Below are 22,545 nucleotides of genomic sequence, written 5' to 3' on the forward strand. Positions count from 1 at the left end.
TTAAGCTACAAATTTTGCAGTGAAACTTCACTGTTAGCTTCCAAGTAAACCAACTTCAAAAATAATGTCTGACAATGTTTCTCAAAGATTGGATATTTTAAAAGAAATACACTTAAGAAAAATAATAATGAAGTTAAGTTCAAAAGATAGAACTATCCTAAAACACATGAAACTAGAGGAATATTCCTCACTGCTTCATAACCTTAATTAAAAAAAACAAAGATCTTGCCAAAAGGCATTCCAAGTTTCATACGGCTATGAAGGAAGGGAGATTAGAGAATTCAATTAATGTACATGGAGATGCTTTTTGTACATAATTATTCACAAAACAACTCTTCTTACATATCAAAAGCCTGTAATGACTTTTGACTGGTGGAATTTTTGATCAATCTTTGTAGGGAAATAGTGCATTATGATCCTTCTTTTTTTAAGAATCTTGGTTTCACGATGAGGCACTCACGACATGCAGTTTCTTCCTTAATCTGTCTTTCAACAGCTCCAATGATTATGACATACTCCACATATTTTACAAACTACTATTGTATTTTATCATTGTTCTCACAAAGACACTTATGTCTTACACATTTAAACCAGCACATAAGGAGGCAAATGGTCTGACAAAGCAAGCATACCATACGTATCATAAGCAAGAAATCTACTAACCAGAATAGATTCTTTCCATTTTTCATGAATCACTCTTGCCAAATTCAGATCAATATGAACCACACAATCCTCAATAGTTAGTGAACCTTATGGAAGAAAGAAAACACATTCATTAAAGCATTCTATACCAATTTATCTAAGCAATAGAAGTACAGTAGCCTAGACTAATTAATTTGAATTCTAGAGATTCTGCATAAATTGCTATTCCTGGAAAAAAAAAATCAGAACTGCCTAGTTAAATAAAAAAAAAACACCCAAACTGTTCCACCCAGAAATCATTATCTAATGTTCAAAAACTCAGAAAGGGTTGGAAAAAGCAAGTTAATGTTAATTGAATCTTGTTGAAGCATGACTACCTGAAAAACTACGTTTTTCCTCCTTTTCTTCCATTTTTCTAGCAGAACGTTCTTTTAGAAAGCCACTGTTAATTTACAACCACACTCTCATTTGTGAAACTACGATTCCTCCTGTTCTACAGCAATCCACAAGCAACTGTTTGTATGTAACACAACATACTCAACAGCAGTCATATCCCTCCTTTCAAACACACAAACTCAGAGAAGCAAAGTTCAAGTATCAACTCTAACTCTAAAGGAAACAACGGGAATGATCACTAATGATACATCTTTTCCCTAAAAGATCTTTCTGGTAGTGTTTCTCACCCTTTCAAAAATAAAAATGCAAGAAGTACATATATATCAAATACAAAGGCAGGGCGTATTTCAGGAACAATAAAACACCTTTCTGCTATCAAAAGCAAACTAAGCAAATTTGGGTTTTTTGGAGGTGGTAGATATGGAAGGCAAATAGGCCAGCTGCCAAACCCACCAATAAATCAAGTAATCAGGGTTTTACATCAAGTGACCTTCAGAAGAGAAACAAAGAAAAAAAAAGAAAAAAAAGATAAACAAGCAAGCTATATAATCCTTGTGTTTTCTTCTCTTCCTTCTTCTACCAGTCTAACTTTTGTGATATATGTTCAAGCTGCTTATGGCTTCCCTCAGCATAGTCTCTCAGCAGACTAGTCCGTTTTCATCTTTTATGTACAGCTGCCCTTTATCTTCCCACTAAACCATTCATCTCCTTCCCCAATTTAACTGATGCCTAAAGCTTTCTTTTTCCTCTCTTTTTTCATAACCAGTCATAATTTACATCTTCCTCATCACCTTAATATCTCTTCAGAATATGAATACAAGCGCAAAGGCTTGCTGCTCAAAACGCAATAAGTCAATACATTTTCTTATGCTTTCACAGTACGTGCACATAGAAAGAGACAAAGGCAGAAGGTAGCACTACCGCAATTATATTTTTTGCCATGCTTAGTTCAGTTCCATTTCTGGATTAACAAGGCAAACAGAATCAAAAGGAAGAGTGCAAATATGTTCCCTAAAAATCAAGCATGAAGGGAAAAAGAGAACAGTAAAGGGAAGAAAGGTTTTCTTACACAAACTGAGTTTGGTTCATAGAAATACAGATATAATTATCCTCATACCTGCATCAATGCCAACAGGCCCAAATATTTCTTTCAATTGGAGAGCCAGTTCAGGAGGTAATGTTAGTTCGAGGCAATCTATATCAAAGGCTGCACGTGATGCTGGTATAGGGCTTTGTATCTTGCCTTTAGTTTCATCCCAGCTTGGAGCTTCAACTTCTTCTTTACCACATCTCTCTCTGGAACTTCCCTGGGTTTCTTCATCTGTCTCCAGTTCTTTATCATTCCTAGGACCCACCAGAGGTGCATGATCCATTTCCTGTAACGAAGCAGTCACTTTGGAATTCTCTGCACTGCTTTCTGAAGAGTTACCGTCATTTCCATTATTTAATTCAAATTTCAAACTGGTTGAAGTTGTGTCAGGACCATGAGGCAAAGTAGTGGGTACACCTAAACCTGCATCAAGTTGTAAACCTGATGGCTTATTCATAGTTTCTTCAGTGGGATGCTCAGACTCCATCTTCTCCCTTCCTGAAATGGATGACTCGCTGATACCTACTGCTGAGCTGCCTGCATCAGTTCTAAGGCCTGCATCTCCAGAATTTTTCAGTTCTGTCAAATCACTCAGTGAGGTAGCAGTCAACAAGTCAAACACATCAGCATTTGTAACAGCATCCGTAACAGCATCCTTGGTAGCTCTGCTTTCTGCAATGCCAAGTGACGAGTTTTTGTCTTCTGAAGGCTCAGAGATATCACCAGCATCAATCACTTGCGGCATTTTTTCAGAGTCTTTGAGATTCTCAGCACAATTTGTACTTGCCTTGAAATCAAGATCTGCAACAACTGGCTCAGCTTCTCTTACTTGTGAGCATCCAGTATCAACATCTTCGTATAACTTTTCATCAGAGTCTAGCAGCAGACCTATGGCCCAGTCTATATCTTTGTTACATCTTTCATATAGATCTTTCAGAGCTTCAACTGAAATAGACTCAAAAAGCTTACATAGAATATTTAGCTTTTCAGACTCATCAATATTATTGATAAGCTCACTTTCTTCCACAAATGTACTTTTATCATACCTAACTCGATAGGGTATTTCTTCCTGAGAATCTGAGGCATTATCAACATCTTTGGGTTTGAAGCCATCCAGTCTCCCATCCAATATTTTGGCAGTCTCAGGAAAGAGCACTTTCTTTTCTAACCTCCACAGGAGAGCAAAGTCCTGTGATTCAGTCTGTGAATAGCTGCTTTTTCGTCCGCATGAGCATGTGTCATGCTTTTCTTCTACTGTGTTAAACAAAGACATCTGTTCCTCTTCTTTGGGGTGGGGCAACTTGTTTGTAAATGTGAGGGCTAATTTGTGAGGTTTCCTCATTCCATTATTTTGCTGGGTTTTCCTCTCAACTACTGTATCAGTAGCTACTGTTTTGGGTTGGTGCACATGCAAACTCTCTGTATCTGGTTGCTCTGCAGTGCTCACAGCTGTCCCACTAAGCATGTCTATGGTCTCAAGAGCTTTTCTATTAATGTCATCTTCAGTATTTCTGCCTTCATCTGACTGATTTAAACTTGCCTTTCTCATCCTCCTTGACCTTTGTTGTCTCTGTTCTAAAGAGCCTGAGACAGGCCAATGTCCTATCATCTGCAGTTCCGGTGTGGCTTTATCTGAACTAACAGAGGAACAGCTAGAGGCTGGCTTTTCTTCCTTGTGTACTTCTTCAACAGTACAGGTCCCGGGCAGGCCTGCTTGCTCTTTACTCCACTCAGGATGCTGTTCACTGGGAGTTTTACCTTCTGTATTACTCCTTAGAGAAGATTTTTCTAGTCTTCTAGCTCTTTTGACTCTCTGACCCATTGTCTGTTCTACAGGCCAGTCACCCAGAAAGTTAAGTAGTTCAGGTTTTCCTGATGTGTCAAAAGCTGAACTGCTTGGTTCCACTATGTCAATACTTTGAGCTGATTTTGGTTCCATTCCTATTTCACAAGACTGTTCAACTTCAGTTTGAGCTTTGACAATATTATCACTGTGTTCTTCAACTCCTCCTGTAAGTAAGCACACAGCCTCTTCAGTTGTGGTCATATCAACCTCATCCTTTTCTATTTGAGTATTTTTTCCTATGTTTTCTCCCTCCTTCTTCTCCAAGGGCAGTTCTTTTTCTACACAATCTGGTAAATAAACATCCAAGTCACCTTGAACAGTGTTGTTCTCAGAACTGTGTTCCATTGAGTTATTTTCCATTTCTTTTTCCTCTTTCTGAACATGTTCAGGATGACAGTTACTTTCTAACGTTAGAGAAGTACTGGGAAAGGTTTTATCATCTTCAGCATTAGCTGAAGATGATTGTTCAGGCTCCACATCAGAAGCAAAAAGATTTTCTTCCTTTACATTAGAACATGCCACTTCCTTTCTGAAAGACAAAACACAATGAAAGATAAACCCATTTGAAACCTTTAAGCACTTGTTCAGCTCTCTAGTGAGAGGAAAACAATTTTAAGATGACTTAGCCCTAACTTAAACACTCTTTAGAAAAAAGGAGCTAAGCAAACTGAAATTTTCCTTGGTAAGTATCCCTTTCTTACTTGAGTATGGGGCTAAGAATACTTTTCTCAAGAGTCTATTTTCCCCCATTCCCAGCATTCAGTTATGTACTAAAGCACTCTACTGCCAGACATTTCCTCCTTCAGATCAGAAAACTAGGTAAATATGCTTTTATTTAATGATTGTCCTCTCTCCTGATGGCTCAATGCTAAAGTCTAGAAGTTAACTAAGAGAGGACGTGCCATTTTTCAGTCTTTACTAGTGCCTACTTCATTTCAAATACATTAAGCATGCAAACACCAAAAGAAATAAAACTACAATAAAATCTGATTTCCTACGCATATACAGCATTATTCAGATTAGCTACTCCATAATAGTACAGAAACATAGACAAGTCTAAATTAAATATACTCAAGAGCAAGTAGATAACTCGTTACTACAGCATGAAGAATCTATTTTCTACCACAAAGACATCTTTGAATACTAACACACAGACTCAAGAATAGTAATTTGCTCATATTTGGGACTACATTCTTTGGAAAAGCATCTTACAGAACTTAAGGTTTTTTTATATCTACAACATACATCCAACAACACATTTCTAAGGTAAGAGAAAGTTAAACAAGATTGGCTTACTGAAAAGTAACACACAGCCATACTGGGAGGTTTTCAAAAAACAACAGAAAGTTGACTAAAACACTTGACTGCTCATTTCTAGAAATCCTGACATTCTTAAAAATTAAGAAAACTATATAATGTATTTCTTTTTATTATTTAACTATTTTTTAAAATGTGTTTACTTTTCAAGAGGATTATCCAGGCTCGTGTTTATGAAGTTTGAATTTTTAGCCTTTTGAGACCACAAAGATAGTGAAAAAATCTAACCTATGGTTTTCTTCCTGACAATTATCTTCGTTCCAGCCAGCAGCTTCTGATTTGTCTGGGACTGAAGAATTCAATATCGAACTAATGGTAAGGAAGGGCTCATATCGTTCCAACATTCTTTTGATCTTTTCTTTAGAAACACCATGAATGTTTCGCCTACGGAAAAAAAAAAAAAAGGAAAACATTTCAGATTTGTATATTACAATGACAGAAGAGCATAATTTAATAGCAATTTAATGATAATATGTTTACAGCAAGGCTAACCAAAGAATTCAGGGGGCTAGAGCAAAAGCTGTGAAACAGGAACTCTTTCTGTATTAGGGCACTAAGGCACTCCAAACAGACAATCTCAAGACAAATCGCAGCTCCTACCTTTTCCACTCCACCTGGTGGCCCTGTTCTGCAGTGGAATGTTTGGCTTAAGACTAAAATCTAAACTTACACCAATAATGCATCTTCTTCCAAGTAAATATCAGAGACACACCATATCAGATCCTGACAGTGATGCAGGATATCAAACTGAGTATGGACAATTTCTGAATTCAGTTTTATTTCTCTGATTTTGCTAAATAAGAACTCCTCGAGCCTTGAGGAAACCTATTCACCCATTACTTTTGACATACTTTGACTAGGAATTTTCACTGACACTGTTAAATATCAACTTGCAATGTGCTCTGCAGCAGTTCCACCCAGAACAAGTGAATCCTGCCAAGGATAGCAAAACAGAAATTGAAGGTAGAGGAGAGTTCTATTTTAGGAAAGAAAATAATCTTCCTTAACTCATTTGAAAAGTGGCCAACTTTAAGCTAAGCGTGTAAATTCAGATGACAGCAGATATTATGAAATTACAAAATAATTTATGTTGAAAGGGACCGCTGGAGGTCGCACAGTCCAGCCTCCTACCCAGTGGAGGTACAGCCAGATAAGGTTGCACAGAGCTTTCTCCTGTCAAATTCTGAACACCCCTAATGAGTGAAAGTCTACAAATTCTCTGGCTAACCTCTTTCCATGCCTGACCACCCTTTCAAAGTTTAGGTTTGCCTTGCTTTGGGTTTTTTTTTTCTTTTATGTGATCAAAATTTCCCACATTCCAACTTGCTCATGGTCATTTTGTCCTATCATCTCACAATCCTCAGAAGAAATCTTTTTAGTCTTCTCTATAACCTCCCAAAAGGTAGCTGAAGACAACAATATGATCCAGTATCACCTGCAAATCTGCTGAGTGCACTCTGTCCCAGCATCCAAGTAATAAAAAGGACATTAAATAGCAGTGGCTTTAGTATTCATCCTAGAGAGACGTCAGCCTCCTCTTGGACCTAGAACCACTGATCATACCCTTCGGATCTAGCATGTAGCCAGTTTTCTGGCTACCTTATTATTAATTTACATACGGTTTACATCTTGCCTAACTTGGCTCTAAGTAAGGGCTTTATGATTGTGTAGAAGGTCCTGCTAAAGCAGAGGTAAACAACAATGGTGATGCACAGGAGTTTGTCCCTCTCAGGCCAGGAAGAGTTGATCACTTTAAACTCAGTGACAGTAAAAACATTTCAAGCAAGGCAACAGACCAGTCTGACGCAAAACCAGCCCTAACCCAACATCATTTTTGCAACCTAAGGATCCCAAAGAAGCAGTCACTGTATCTTAAATGCAAAAGAATTGCAATCATAACAGCTATTACTAATAGCATCTCCTGTATGTCATTAGAATAAAGTGACAAGAAAAAAAAAATATCTCACAATGCATATAAAATCCTACAAAAGATAATATTGTAAGAAAAAAATACTAAGAAGCTACTTATTATTGCAAAAATCTTGACTGCTATCTCGCTAATTCACCCGCCACTGTATTAAAAATCATAGTGCATAGATCGTATAAGTTATACAATTTAATATGAAATTTTCATTCACATTCTTACCTTTCAAGTTCTTTTGGTTTAGACTTCCACCAAGTGTCTGGTTCTCGGAACACGACTTTGTATTTGAACTGTTGAGCCTGAATAAAACAGATACAAAACAGAACAAGCCACATCACCTATTTCTTATTTCTGTGAAAAAGCACACAACATGTATAGCCTGCTTCTTTAAAGATCTTTTGTATTTTTCAAAACCAAGTAAACACTTGGAATCACATATTTTTGTTCAGCGCTTTATATAGAGATTTTTAAAAGTAAGTATATGCATCTCTTCCTGTAAAATTAAATGCATACCACAATCACTAACAAAATCAAAAATCAGTATTTTATATCACCCCTTTAAATGTTCTACATCCCCTGAGTCACGACTGCAGACCATCGCTTTCCAGGTACCTATAGCATGCATATGTCTACACAGCCTCTCCAACACAGAGAACAGCTCACTGCTCACTTCACCCCTGACCAGATGAGAGTCAGTCCCAAAACAAGCAATTCAGCTACTGTGGACAGCCTTCCTGCCATATGTGAAACGAGCATGCTGCAAGTACATGGTCCCTATATGGTCTAGTCACATCATGACAGAGGAGGAACCTGAAGTCTAATCAGGAGAAACACTGAGTACTGTGCCATTTCTCTCTGTTCCTGCTCTCAGAAAAAATTCTTAGCAACTTATCAAGTCCTGCATTTCCTGGAAGAACTTTTGTTGCGCCTTTATTTCAGAATACAGCAAAATCCAGGACTTAATTTGTGAAAGAATTGTTACTCTGACAATTCTTACTGAATGCAAGCATAATGAAATAAAAATTTTATTAATAAAAATTATTTGTGTCAAGTCCCACTGTTCACTAATCCATTACCACATGAAGCACATGTCCACTCTCTGCTAAAAAGCTGCCAGTTCTGATGTGTTTCTATATCACAGTAAGAGAAATCCCACATCTACTTTATTACATTTCTTCCAATACATTATTTCTGTTAATCAGATGCAATTTTATAAAATAAATGCAGTGCTGCAAGCATAAAAAAAAAAAATATATTAAAAATACCGGCCAAAATGATGAATGATCAACAGCAAAATGAGAACTGACCTCTAAAAGTGCTGACGCCCATTTAGAAATCATTAAGCAAAAGTGTGAGAAGCTCCAGAAAACTGGAGTATGAGAAATCTATAACAGAGTTCACCAAGTTACTGAAATCATTATGCATAACTTTGCAAGTTAAATGTAGATTGCACCTAGTACTAAATAAAAGCTGGTCACTTTTGGTTACTAAAGAAAAGCACTACATGACTAACATAAACCAGTGCAGACACGTTATTTTGATCACACCATTTCAATAAAAACTATTAAGTAAATCTACATAACTTCAAGCAAGCTAGCAGTCAGCTGGTATCCACTTCTATGTCATATTTAGGATAAAACTAAGAATAAGCGCTCACCTTTCATGGAACATCAAACATCATTCTTATTAATTAGTACTGATTATATTTTTAAGGTAGCTATAAAGAGGAAGATAATTCAGTTTCTTCAACAATATTTATTTTTGCTCCCAAGCGCAAAGCACATGGCTTTGTCACTTAGAAACTAGACCAGGTCAATACTCAGACATGCACAGATTATGACACTGGGTAATATGATTCCATGTAAATTTTTTTTTTATTTTACTCCAGACTCCCTTGTGGAACAACAGCTAGACTGAGAAAGACAATCTCATTTTAAAACATATGTTGTTGCCATGCTGGTCAATAATCCCTTTTCACATTGACCAAATGGTAATACTAACCAAAGTAACATAAGGCTTCATCTCCCATGCTTGTATATTTGTGTTGTCTATTATTATAGGAGTGATTCTCATTTCAAATGCTTCTTTGGCTGAAAAACACATGTGTGCAAAAGAATGTCATATAGTTAATTTTGTTATAAAAGGGTATAACATTTATACTAATTCTATAAATTTGCAATATTTTTTTAAGTAGATAATTGATAACAATTAGCCACTGTGTAAAGAACTCTTGCCACAGCTTGATCTGTTGCAAGGCCCTCTTTTATTTTAGAAATCCCCCCTTCACATGTAAAGCCACTGAGTTTGAATTAACATATGTATGATAATCAAGGAATGGGAATGCAGATGTAAAATGCACCAAGATGACTAATCAATTGGTAAATTAAACTAAAAAAACTACATGATCACCTTAAGGTGGACTTCTTTGTTGCATACAAAATTCTTGGCTTTCTAACAGTCTTAAGATTAGCCCACTCTGTAAAACTGTATAAAATATGAAAAGTCAAAAGAATTATTGTAATTTAAATACACAGTAATGAAATGTTTAGAATCACTAGCTTTGAGAAACACCACCATGTTTTTGTAGCTATGTTACAATGTGTCAGAACAATCAAAGTTATATTTGAATCATATATTTCTTATTACTCCATTTCTCCCCTGATTAACAATTTCACAGTAGAAAAGTGTTCATGGTTTAAACTTAGCAAATAAGATCTTAAAAAGAATTGTTCTGTGGTGAGCTTAGAGGGAGCCACTATCAAAAAATAAATTGATAATGGAAAAAAAAATTATCCTGTCTTGCTCTTACGATTTTGTTTTAAATTTGCCAAAAATTTCATGCTGAAGAGAAAAAAAACAATCAAGAGGAAGAAAATATCTGTGTGTCATTTGTATCAACATTACTTATTGCATATGCATATATAATGGCTCATCTCAGAAGTAATATTTCTGGGACATGGTACAGATTGTTACTCCAGAAATAGGACACAACCCAAAATACACACCATGACGAAATCTGAAAACAACACAATGTTTTGACAAAGACACTGGCATTTTTAATTCCAAAACACACAATGGACGCATGGCTTCTGAGTTTGTGCTCATATTCTTTTTCCACACAAATATTAAAAAATATTTCTATGATGGGACAGATGCTTGTCCTGTGACACAGGCATTACAAGACAGGCAGCTTTTTAAATGGCACTCAAGCATTGAACTGTAAACAGGCAAGCTAATCCCTTATTTATTTCTCACCTCGTTTCCTGTTCCAGTCATGCGCTTCCCCTAAGCAATCGGGATCAAAATGGTATTGTCCATGCTTATAAAAGTAATCATCAGTACTAAGAATGATTCCACCTGGGTTATCCTCAAGCAAAGTCCTGTGAAAGATCAAGAAGTAAATAGCTTTCCCTTCTTCTCCTCCCCAGCCTTGATAACTGCTACCATACATACATATCTTTAGTCTCTTGCACAAACCAAAATTATTTGGAATAGAAGCAGCAAATTTGGGGCAAGGGAGAGATGAAATCACCCACCAGACAAAGATTATCTGTAATATTTTCCACTCTTTTCTGAGGGGAAAAAGTTGACAGAGGTTCTCTACAACTCTCATTTCAAAACAGGGGAAGTATTTTTCCATCAACAACTAGTGCAATACGTTCACACTGATAAATAACAACACAGTCTTAATTCTACCAACTATTAAGGTGCCAGCCAAAGGAGTCTAAGATCAATCTAGGCTTTTAGGGAGTTAGCAAAGAAATCAAGAATTCAACCCAAGAAGATCCACACATACTGCTTACAGAAAATAAGTCCAACATTGGAAGAGGAATTTCAGCCTATAAAGAGTGGGCATATTTCCATCCATGTTATGGGAAGGAAATACCTGAAATGAACAGGGACTGGAGGAACACAGCAGACCTAATAATACTGCAACGAACCTCTGCTGACAAACTCCTTTGGCCATTAACAGAAGTTAAAGCTAACTTCTGCTCTCTGAAATTACTATTGCACATCATGCTGCACATACCACATAGCTGGCAATTAGGGTATCAGCACAACTATTTACAAATGTCAGAAAATTGTCTCTGCCTGCATTAAATCCTGTACATAATTAAGCAATTGCTTTTACAAACTTAAAATACGTATGTTCTACCTTGCCAAATATGATTTTCCCGATCCTGGAACACCTCTGAGAAGAACAAGCACTTGACCTGTAAGGTGCGTCTTTTTTCTCATCATGTGACAAACAGGTGGCTGCTGTGCTTCCGAGAGGTTCAATTTTGAGTTTCTATCTTGATTTCCCCGTATTTTCAGAGAAGAGTTTCTATCCCAGGCATTTGGGAACGGACTGCGGAAAAAAAGTCCTTTTTCCAAAGTCCTGCAGTCTGAAACAGGTCTCCACTGCCCTGGACTGACAGCCACAGGAGGAACAAAGCTGTGACTTCCACTGGACGGATAAAACACAGGAGCCATGAGATTCCAGCGTTGCCGAGGTCGACATGATGGTGTAGAGCAATTTAAGTTTTTCAGCTGAGTTTGCTGAAAATCTGCAGGTTTTGGTGTTTCTAAACTGGATGTTTCAAGAGAGACATTTGCCTCTGGAAGAGAAGTGCTCTGCTGGCTGTTAAAGGCAGTTACTACCTCTTCGTGCTGTTCCAGGCACCTTGAATTAGGATTTCCAGTTACAGCTGCTCCAGGCTCCAGAGGTATTTGGGACGACTCATCAGAAGCAGCAGTCACACTTTCTTGATCCAAAACAGCGTCTTGTGTCTGATCAGACTTCCCACATGGTATTTCTCCATTTGATTGTTCATACGGTTCTGAAGCTACATGGTATTGACCATGCATTTCTGACAAATCACAATCTTCCAGTATCTGTACAAAAGCACCTGATGAAGCTGGTAAGCTTGTCTGGAGACCCAGCTGACTCTCTGGTGGCTGAAAACAGCTGGAGTTTTCTAAAACCTCACTATTTGTCCCTGTTTGCCGTGGAAAAAATAGGACATTGCAACCTGAATCAGATTTTTCCCACTCAGGAAATTCATTAAAGTCATTGTGTTCCACAGAGTGCGTATGTACTATTTGGTCATTTGCAGAATTAAGCAATTCATCACTCCAGTGGTATTTCTGAAGGGCGTTTTCTATTAAGGAATCTATGTCTTCAGTCAACTGTACATCAGGTGACAGGATCTCTTCTTTTTCTTCTTCAGAATTCCTTTGTTCTGCAGTACTTTCCCCCATTCTTTCATTTGCAACAGATCTTTGCTGATAAACAAGAGCTACTGATGACGCTACTGTATCAAAACCCAGGTGTTTTGAAGATGCTACCCCTTTGGCATGGGTGGACAGCTCTAGCAGATAATCCATAGCATTTTCTACTGTTGAATGAGGTAAGGAGAAAAAAGCATGGTCAAACAAACAAACACAAGCTGATGTTAATACCATTTTTTCACTTGAAGGAGTATTTATCACAACTAAAGAGATAACCAAAACAGTTTACCAATTCATCTTTTAAAAGCACTTTCTGCAACTCAAATGATCTGGTTCTCATTAGAGGTAATGGCAGAACACAATACAGACACATTGCAAAACAATAATCTAATAAGCATAAAAATATTAAGAAAATAGTGTATAAAAATTATTAAGTCTAATTAGGAAAAAATCAGAACTGGGTGTTTAAATGGATACTTATTTCTAACCTAACTCATACAGATAAAATAGCGTAAAATGAACTGAAAAGCACTACAAAGGACTAAAGAGATAAAAGTATGCAACATATGTTCATTATGGTTAGGCTTAGTCGAAAATGTCATACCTAATATAGCCTGAGAAACCCAGTAACTGCATTAATTCTTTGTAAAGCCACTAAATGGAGTATAGACTGCCTGTTCAACATGAACAAAATGAAAACCTGGCACAAGTATCATCTGAGCCCTAAAGCTAACCTTCTGTTTTCCTGAAAGAAAGCATAGCAAAAAGTCGAAGCTCGCTGAAATGCAACTCGTTCTGTACACGTTTAATAAAATCTTCCTCATCCTTCCATCTTCTCTACTATATGACAGCAACTTAGTACTCATATAAAAGTATGCTAATCTTTCAAATTTTAAACTATTTTTAACAGTAAAACACAATAATGAACTCTGTTTACTGAATTTTCCAATAAGAAAAAATAAAATAATAATAAAAATAAATACGTTTTGATGAAGGTAAATCAAAAGCATGAATTGGTAATTCCATCAACTTCAGTTTGAGAAGGAACAACAATCACAGCAAGAAACATGACAGCACTATTAAGTTATAAACTCCGTACAATCTAGGTAAGGTAAAAAACAGCAATAAATGTAGTCCTTTCCATGGCTACCTAGCTTTCATGCATATTAAAAAATGCCAAACTATCCCATCTTTGCAAATAGTCTTAGAAAAATATCACAGCTAATCACATCTGATCAATACAGATTGATTAAAACACTCCATAATTACTTATTCTCCTGTCAAATAACTTCTCAGATGTTGCCATCCGGCACCTCATCCATTAATTTTATTTTTTTATATAAATTTTTTATATATATGTACACACACATATATAGATAGATATATAAGAATTTTACAAGCACTAAAGCACGGGAAGGACAGACACAGAAACAGTCTGCCAGGGAAGCAGGTATGTAGCTTGGCAGAGTATAGGGGGAGAAACACAGACCAAGTGAGGCTGCAGATAATTCAACATGACAAACAGAGTTTATCCTGCAAAAGCTAATCCTCAGTGGAGATGACAAGACGACAGTGCAAAACAAAGTAAAACTAAAGCTCAATTCAAGTACTTAAGGAAAAGCAAAGACTGCCAGGACCACATACTGTGTACCATTGTCTCAAAACACTGTGATCTAGAACAGAAAATACCCCTCCTGCAGAATGGCTTCTGTGTCTAGCAGCCATGGCACAAAAACTAATTGGAAAAAACAGATTCTCCTCACAACTCTACCACTGCCTGCTCTGTGTCACAGAACAAGCTTCTTAAACTGTACCTCCATTTATGGAGCACACTGCTACTGCAAATTACCAGCCTCACAGAAGCATTGTCTAAACTGGAGAATCTTGCATGAAAGAGCTATAAAATTTCAAAATATTATGACTCACCTACTCATTAAAAGTTAAACTCACAAATAGGCTTGCAACACCCACACTGACTTTTCTAGAGTCGCCCTAGTTAAGAGCTGTCTGTGTATGGAACAAAATTGTAACGCCAACTGTATTTTATTTACCTTTAAAATCACATTCAGACAGAACCATATAAACCACACTAGGATCTAGGGCAGAAAACATCTCTGACATGCTGTTGAAGAGCTCTTCCCTATTGACACTATGCGCTGCTTGTAACACCAAGTGGCTTGGGTCCCCCCAGGATACAGCAACAGCGGTTCTGTCAAAATTGCCATTCTTCCGAGAAGGACTCCCACCAGTTTTCCTTCTCCGTGGCATTTTGTTCTTTAAAAACCAGCTTGCTTTTCGTTTTAGCTTATTCACATGAGGCTGACAGCATCAAGCCCAGAAATCATAAAAAAGTCTCGTAACTGGGATACACGTAACAGCAATAGCAGACCTGGAAAAAAAAAAAAGAGAAATTTTAATATAATACACAGTCACACTTCCATGTCTCCTATTCAGATAGCTAAAAAAGAAACCAAACAACTATAAGCATCCAGGAAAGCATTTTCTAGAAGACTGCCTTTCCTCTTTTCAAATGCCTTACGGCTAAATAGCAGCCTTATTTTCCAAATAACAAGATATTGAACCTACGTTTGGAAGACATAAAAAATAAAATGGAATTTAAAAGAAATATCCAGAAAAGTAAAGGAAGCAATGCAAGACAGCTAGTTCATGCTCTGCTAGCACCTACTGATGACCAAATACCATTAGGGAAAGCTTGTATTCTCTTCAAATTCAGAAATTTTGCTCCTCTTACAAAAGGACTGGAAAACATAATATACATTTCCAAATCTTCCAGAAGTCCTTCATGCCTTCCCCTCCCCCCAGTTCTTTAAGAGTAAAGAGTCAGGGTTCTTCAATGTTCAAACACTTGCACAGGCTGCCCAGAGAGGCTGCAGAGTCTCAACCAAGCGGGTTCTCAAAATCTGCCTTGGGCAACCTACTTGAGGTGATCCTGTGTAAGCAGGTGGGCTGAACCAGATGATATCCAGACATGCCTTCCAATCTCAGCCTGTATGGTTTAGGCTTTTTAATTGTTAAAAAAATTTTACAGCTTCATAAGCCATAAAGCAGGAAAAGTCTTCTGTGCACCCCGTGCTACTTCTGGTATAAAGCTTTGAATACATCTAGTTAAAACATTATGGCACCTATATTAACTGCAATCACTGCATTTATCTTGTATAGAAAAGTGATTATCAACTGATGTACAAGCACAGAATGTGGTGTGGTCTCACTTCTTTCTTTATATCAAATAGCACCAAAGCTCTGTTGCCTTCTAGTGATGCTCATAATAGACTGACTTATACTTCTCACAAGTAATTACTCAGAGCACAAGCAAACCTTGCTAAGGCTGCAAATCTTAAATTATTTACCACAAAGAATCACTACTTAGTCAGCAGATAAATAAATGGCAGCAATTCCAAGTTCACATAATCCTTTCTTTCATGGATCACTGGCACACAACTGATGATGCCAAGATCAGTGACAGATTCAGACAGCACTTCTCCATTATTCTCTAGCAATCTCTCCAGCAACCAAGAGAATTATCATTAGGAAAGGGTGGACTGTCACATTCTGAGTCATAGAAATTTATGTAAGAAAAACAGACAACTCCAGGATCCCAGGAGTTTCTACCATACGTATACAGATCTTAGATAGACAAACCAGATGAATGTCTGAAACAATGAAGAGGTCAAGAAATTCTGAAATGCTTGACAAGGAAAACAATACAAAGGAAAAGGAAGAGGCAGACTTCCAGAAGTAAGAGTAATGCTAGTCAGCCAGACTGAGCTGGGACACTTGCAGCTGTTTTTTTCATGGCATTTCCTTTGGTTCACCTCTCTGATTAACCATCCTTACATCATTCTTTACTGTCATGAAAAAGTATTCAAGCAAAACAATTAAAAAAAAATTGTAGCAAGTCAAGTTTCTCAAACTTGTATTTCTAACTGATTCATCCTCCATCCAGTAAAACAGGTTGAAACCTAAATTCACACACTGTGGCAATGCTAAAAAATGTGATTGTTTCTCACTGAAACAGGTTCAGTGACAAAGATCCTGCAAGGGAGAAGGGTTTTCATGCACCTTGATGTTACAGAAAGTCAAAAGACTTTAAGCAGAACACTCCAAGTGTCGTCAATGTTTTAAACCAACTCTCTTGTAATGATCAACCCTATAAGGACCTGCTACTGAAAATCATGCTCTGTAGCTAGGACTTTTAAAAACTGATGGCCTTACTTTGCTACAGGATATTATCTTCCCAATATGTTTCCTGCATTAGGGTTTCTATGCCACCATATATTAGGATGTCTTACTCTAATGGCCTAACAAAGTCACACACTTCAGTCTGCAGGAATCTCAGTCAGTGAATTTACAGTGCATTGCTTCAGGATTATCAAAGCCTAAACTATTTATTGCCATTAATCACCAAAGGCAAGAGGAAGTAAAATACATCAGTCACCCTCAGAATTTACACACAGAGCAAAACCTTGGTGACTCCCACTACATCTAAGTACGCTAAGGCAATACACAGATCCACATTTTGTCCCATCTCTTCATTTAAAGTCTTAGTAAAGTTGAAGAAATTGTTAAATCTATCAAAAAGATTGATCAGCATTGCCCAGGATTTCATTTAAATAAAGTATTTATCTGGGCCAGCATTGCAGACAGATATTTTGACAGTTACCTCCTTTGTTTACCACAATATTTTCAATGAAGTTCCTGAACAGATTATCACTCAGATTATCATCCTGGGTGATATCTGTTGATATTACCAAGCACAATGGTAGTATTTAAAAATAAATGCCCATGCATATTGAAAGCACACTGTGCTGTATTACGCAAGAGATAACATTAACATGCTCAATCGAAAGGAGTAATTCATATTCACTTTTAAGAGCATGCCCTGAACTTTACAGAATATTTTATCTAGGAACTTGCCTTTTCAGATGCTCAAGTTTCTCGTTTTGAAAATTACTTTCATAATTATGAAAGAGGATATAATTTTGAATAACCCAGTAGCCAGACTTATAAGTCCACTACACTCCTCAGTTCTGGATAACACAGTATGAATCAGTCTGCAGTCTGCTGTGGATGGGGGGGACGTATCCCCCAGGGTGAAAATGGAGTTGTAATAACATAATGATTTAGAAGAGCAGGGCTGTGCTGAACCCACTGAAAGGGAATTCTAGACAATTAGCCAGAGGCTGCAATATGCTCAGATGTTCGCTAGTCAGTTCTGGTACCACCATTCGACATACATCTAATTAGAACAAACAGCTGTTTCATTTCAGCACTAATGAAAAACAATACTCCTGTGGCAGCCTCAACTTCACCTTTAAAAACAAATCAAAACCAACCTACGAGTACCTCCTCACTCATAGCTCTTCAGAAATACACTTTTCCTGACATTAAGGAACTCCTCCCAATCTAACTGAACTACCACAAACAACCGTATGTACAAATCTGCCTGGATGAAAGTTACCTTACAAATGAAGCAATCTTACAAATAAAAGAGGTATTAAGATAACAGCATACTCTACGAAGTAAGATCATTTTCAAACCCTACAAACCTAGAAAAGAAAAAGTATTCTTGTCAGGTCATCATCATGTTTCTACCTAGCCAGAGTTTATTTCTGATGGTAGATTTTAACTCTCAGGTATTTCCTGTTTCAGTACTGCTACCCCAAAGGAGCTGGATGGATGCATCACAGAGACAATCCACAGGCACAGATATTCAATAGGCAGAGATCAGCATCCACTACAAGCAAGCCAGTCACTACAGAAACAGGCAGGCACTGATGTAACCAATCTTCTTTTTTCTTCCTGTTTGACAGAACGACGAAGTGGAGAGAAGTGGCTCACCTGGCACTAACTGCAAGAGGATGGGCCAAAATCTCAAGTCCCAATCCTAGCATCTTACTAACAACATTCAACTTCCTTTTCCAGTGAAAGCAAAACCAATCATTTCATAAACTAGTTCTAAGAAAGTGTTTATAATTCCCTAGGGGAAAGAAAGATAGATGATCAGTGTTTCCAATAAATAAAATGTCTGTCAGCTATACAGAAGAAAAATATGCAAGTTTTTTTTCCCCCTCTCCCTTTCAATTTTTTTGCATTCTCATACCTAAATTGATAAAGCATTACAGTCTTAGGAAGATTTATAAGAAAACTCTTCCATAAATCAGAGTGAATTTAAATCATTGTATTTGCTGCAAAGAAATTCCCTTGCAAACGTGTTTCAAAAGGTTCCGTTTTATTTTCATTACTACAATCATTCATAGAAGGAATTAATACAAAATATCAGGAGTATAATAGTCATCATGGTCAGAGTCCTCACATTAAGGGGGAAAAAATGTGAAAACTAAACAAAACTCTCCCAGCTCCAACACAGGTAAAGTAAATTGCAACTTTACTTTAACTTAATTGTAAGTTATCCTCTGAAAAACTCGAAGTGTGCTTTTTAATGACACGATCTAACGAATTTAAAACATTTAAACCATCCAAACAAAAATTTAAGGCACGCTCCAAAATAAAATCTATTATTTCTAAAAGAGCTGATTTCATTTATGTTAGGACATAATTGCTAAGACAAATTTGACATACACAAGCCACCACATGGCAAAGTATTGCTATATCAGCAAACTTGTAAAGAATTTGCCTAGAACTTTGAAGAAACTAAAAAAAATAATTCAGGCTACAAACTCATTTTCTAAAATTAAAGCGAAAATGCATGAGTTCTGTTTACACTGAGACTACATTAAATTCGTCCAGCTAAACATTTGTTTTCCATACCAACAGCTAGAAATCCTCCCTTGATTTCTAAGAACTCATTGTCATTGAAAAACTGAATTTTTACAAAATCAAACAAAAGCCACTATAAAACAATATTAGGCATGATCTGACTGTTCTAAAATTTCTGGGAAAACAGTTTAAGTTTCAGGCTTGAAACTTTCATTATTTCATTTTCAGTGTAATAGGAAAATGTATATGCAGTTGCTGAATAAAGATCTGATGAACACCTGGCACATCTCATGTCTTTGATACTCGGATGTCTTCTTAGAAATCAGACTTAGTAGCTTGCATTTTCAAGATGTGTCAAAACTCTGGAGTAGAGTAGACTGGCTGCAAGACCTATTACACATATAAACTCAGGTACACGAATAGAAGGAAACAGGTAGTACTCTAGCAGAGACGGAACACACATAATAAAGGAAGATACGTACTAAATTACTTTAGCAGAGCTAGACAGTTAATACAAAGTTATTTTTACACAAAGCTTTTTTAATCACAGAATGGTACAGGTTGGAAGGGACCTTTGGAGACCATCTAGTTCAACCACCCTGTTAAAGTGGGTACACCTACAGCAGGTTGCACAGGAATGCATCCAAGCAGGTTTTGAATAGCTCCAGAGATTCCACAGCCTCTCTGGGCAGGCTGTTCCAGTGCTTGGTCACCCTCAAAGTAAAGAAGATGAATAGAAATGCTCTAGTCCCCTAATCACCTTCATGGCCCTTCGCTAGACTCTCTCCAGTAGTTCCTTTTCTTGCTTGAACTGGGGAGCTGAGAACTGGACACAATACTCAAGATGTGGCCTCACTAGGGTGGGGCTGGGGGGGGGAAGAAAACCTCCCTCAACTTGCTAGGGAGGTCACACCATTGGTCGTCTTGGCCACGAGGGCACATTGCTGGCTCATCGTCAACTTGTTGCCTACTCAGACTCCCAGGTCCTTCTCCGCAGAGCTGCTTTGCAGCTGGTCAGCCCCTAACCTGTACTGGTGCATGGGGTTGTTCCTCCCAAGGTGCAGGACTCTGCACTTGCCTGTGTTGAATTTGATCAGGTTCCTCTCCACCCAACTCTTCAGTCTGTCCAGGTCTCACTGAATGGCAGCACAGCCTTCTGGTGTATCAGCCACTCCTCCCAGTTTTCTATCATCAGCAAACCTGCCAAGGACACACTCTGCACCTTCAGCCAGGTCACTGATGAAGATGTTGAACAAGAGTGGGCCCAGTACTGATCCCTTGGAAACACCGTTAGCTATAGGTTTCCAACCAGACTCTGCACTGCCAATCACAACAATCTGAACTCTGCCATCCAGCCAGTTCCCAATCCACCTCACTGTCCACTCATTTAACCTACACTTCCTAAGCTTACTTCTGAGGATGTTATGAGAAAGTGCCAAAAGTCTCACTGAAGTTGAGGTAGACAATATCCACTGCTCTCCCCTCATCTACCCAGCCAGTCATGAATGACATCACAGAAGTCTCTAAGATTGGTCAAGCACGATCTCCCCTTGGTGAAGTCACAATGACCACTCTAAATAACCTTCATTTTTCCTAGATGCTTGGAAATGACGCCCAGGATTAGTTGTTCCATTACCTTTCTGGGGACAGAGGTGAGGCTGATTGGCCTGTACCTTCCCGGGTCCTCCTTCTTGCTGTTTTTACAGACTGAAGCAATATTAACTTTTCCCCAGTGCTCAGGCACCTCTCATGTTCTCTATGATGCTTTGAAAATGATTGAGAGAGGTTTAGCAATAACATCTCCCAGCTCCCTCAGCACTCATGGGTGTACCCAATGGATTTGTGAGCGTCCAGTTTGCCTGGATGATCTCTAACTTGATCCTTCTCAACCAAAGGAAAGTCTTCCTTTCTCCAGACTTTCTCTCCTTCCTCCAGCATTTGGAAATCTTGAGGGCTGACCTTAGCAGTAAAGACTGAAGCAAAGATGATATTCAGCAACTCCACCTTGTCTGCATCTTCTGTCATCAGAGCACCCACCTCATTCAGGAGTGAGTGCACATTTTCTCTAGAGTACTTTTTGCTGCTGATACTGCTACTTGAAGAAACCCTTCTTGTTGTACTTGACATCCTCTGCCAGATTTAACTCCAAGTGGGCTTTAGCCTTCCTTGTTGCATCCCTACATACACTCACAGCATTCCTATATTCCTGCCAAGTGGCCAGTCCTTTCTTCCACTCTTTGTAAACTTTCTTCCAGCTGAGTTTTTCCAGAAGCTACTTACTCATCCATGCAGGCCCTCTGCCTCCTTTGCTTGATTTCTTAGACCTAGGGATGCATCAAACTTGAGCCAGGAGGAAGAAGTGCTTGAATACTGCCCAGCTCTTTTGGACCCCACTACCTTCTAGTGCCCTATCCCACAGGATTCCTCCAAGTAAGTCAAATCAGAGATACCCCACTGGGAAACAATCAGTGTTCATATATTCACAAAGCAGTGAATATATTTTTTCAAAGTCATTACAAGAATTTATTTTTTAAGCAAACAGACCAGAAAAATATTCTGACCACTATTCAAGGTATATTTAAAGCATTCACAGCATGGGACATTTCTGTTTTAACTGTAATCAAGTTCAGATGACACAAGTTATCAATATTACTTCTTTTCCTTTTTTAGGCACAAAAGAAGCCTTCAGCCTTGACACGATGTAACATTCAATCAATACGACCAAAGCTGCCCGATTTGTATACACTTTTAAATTTCTCTGATCAATTCAGTTAATTTCATACATATCAAAAGTTGGTTTGGGGATTGTTTTTTGGTTTTGGTTTGCTCTTGGCATTGGCTTTTGGGGTTTTAAACCAATTTTTAAATTTCAAAATACATAAAATATTTATCACGTAACGTTCATTTGAATCTTCTGGCTTTTAAAAAAAACACACACATACATACATACTGACATGCTGGGGCTGAAAAAAAATCTATATTTTTAATTCAAATAAAATAGTAATGACAGAGAACTTACATTTTCAGCTTCGCTGAGCTGCCCTGCAGTAGGTCCCTTCTCATCTTTCCAAAACCACCACTGACGGCACGTTTTAATAAAGATGTGCTGTTAAAAAATATAAGGCACACTTCTGTCAGGATACCATACTTTCAAACGTACAAATTAGACATCAGCAAAAAGTGGACACTCCCTCGTTACAAAGGAATGTTCAGAACAGAAATTAAAATGGATATTTTGCTCATGTACCACACAACTCAAAGCAAAGTTTTAACACTGAGCAATACACATTATTGTTTTTAGTAGATTAAACACAGCTAACATTTTACTAACAAAGTATTCAACAGGTTGAGCTCAAATGTAAATTTTCCTAAGGTTAA

General features: G+C 37.7%; 1 protein-coding gene across 3 annotated transcripts in view; it reads right to left on the minus strand.

Moving 5' to 3' along the window:
* N4BP2 (NEDD4 binding protein 2) overlaps window positions 1-22,273 on the minus strand; it is a 310,347-nt gene extending 288,074 nt beyond the window's left edge. For all 3 annotated transcript variants that reach the window (XR_011337380.1, XM_069856131.1, XM_069856130.1), the window contains exons 1-9: window positions 22,187-22,273; window positions 14,481-14,818; window positions 11,372-12,596; window positions 10,471-10,595; window positions 9,217-9,305; window positions 7,438-7,514; window positions 5,520-5,675; window positions 2,156-4,503; window positions 664-749 (exon numbers count right to left, since the gene is read on the minus strand). Coding sequence is in view for 2 of the 3 variants with exons in the window: in XM_069856131.1 (XP_069712232.1) it covers window positions 664-749; window positions 2,156-4,503; window positions 5,520-5,675; window positions 7,438-7,514; window positions 9,217-9,305; window positions 10,471-10,595; window positions 11,372-12,596; window positions 14,481-14,697 (4,323 nt within the window). In the remaining variant the exon portion in view is untranslated. The remainder of the gene's footprint in view (window positions 1-663; window positions 750-2,155; window positions 4,504-5,519; window positions 5,676-7,437; window positions 7,515-9,216; window positions 9,306-10,470; window positions 10,596-11,371; window positions 12,597-14,480; window positions 14,819-22,186) is intronic.
* Between the last annotated feature and the right edge of the window lie 272 nt (window positions 22,274-22,545).

This window comes from Phaenicophaeus curvirostris, chromosome 4, assembly GCF_032191515.1.
Source record: "Phaenicophaeus curvirostris isolate KB17595 chromosome 4, BPBGC_Pcur_1.0, whole genome shotgun sequence".
Taxonomy (NCBI): Eukaryota; Metazoa; Chordata; class Aves; order Cuculiformes; family Cuculidae; genus Phaenicophaeus; species Phaenicophaeus curvirostris.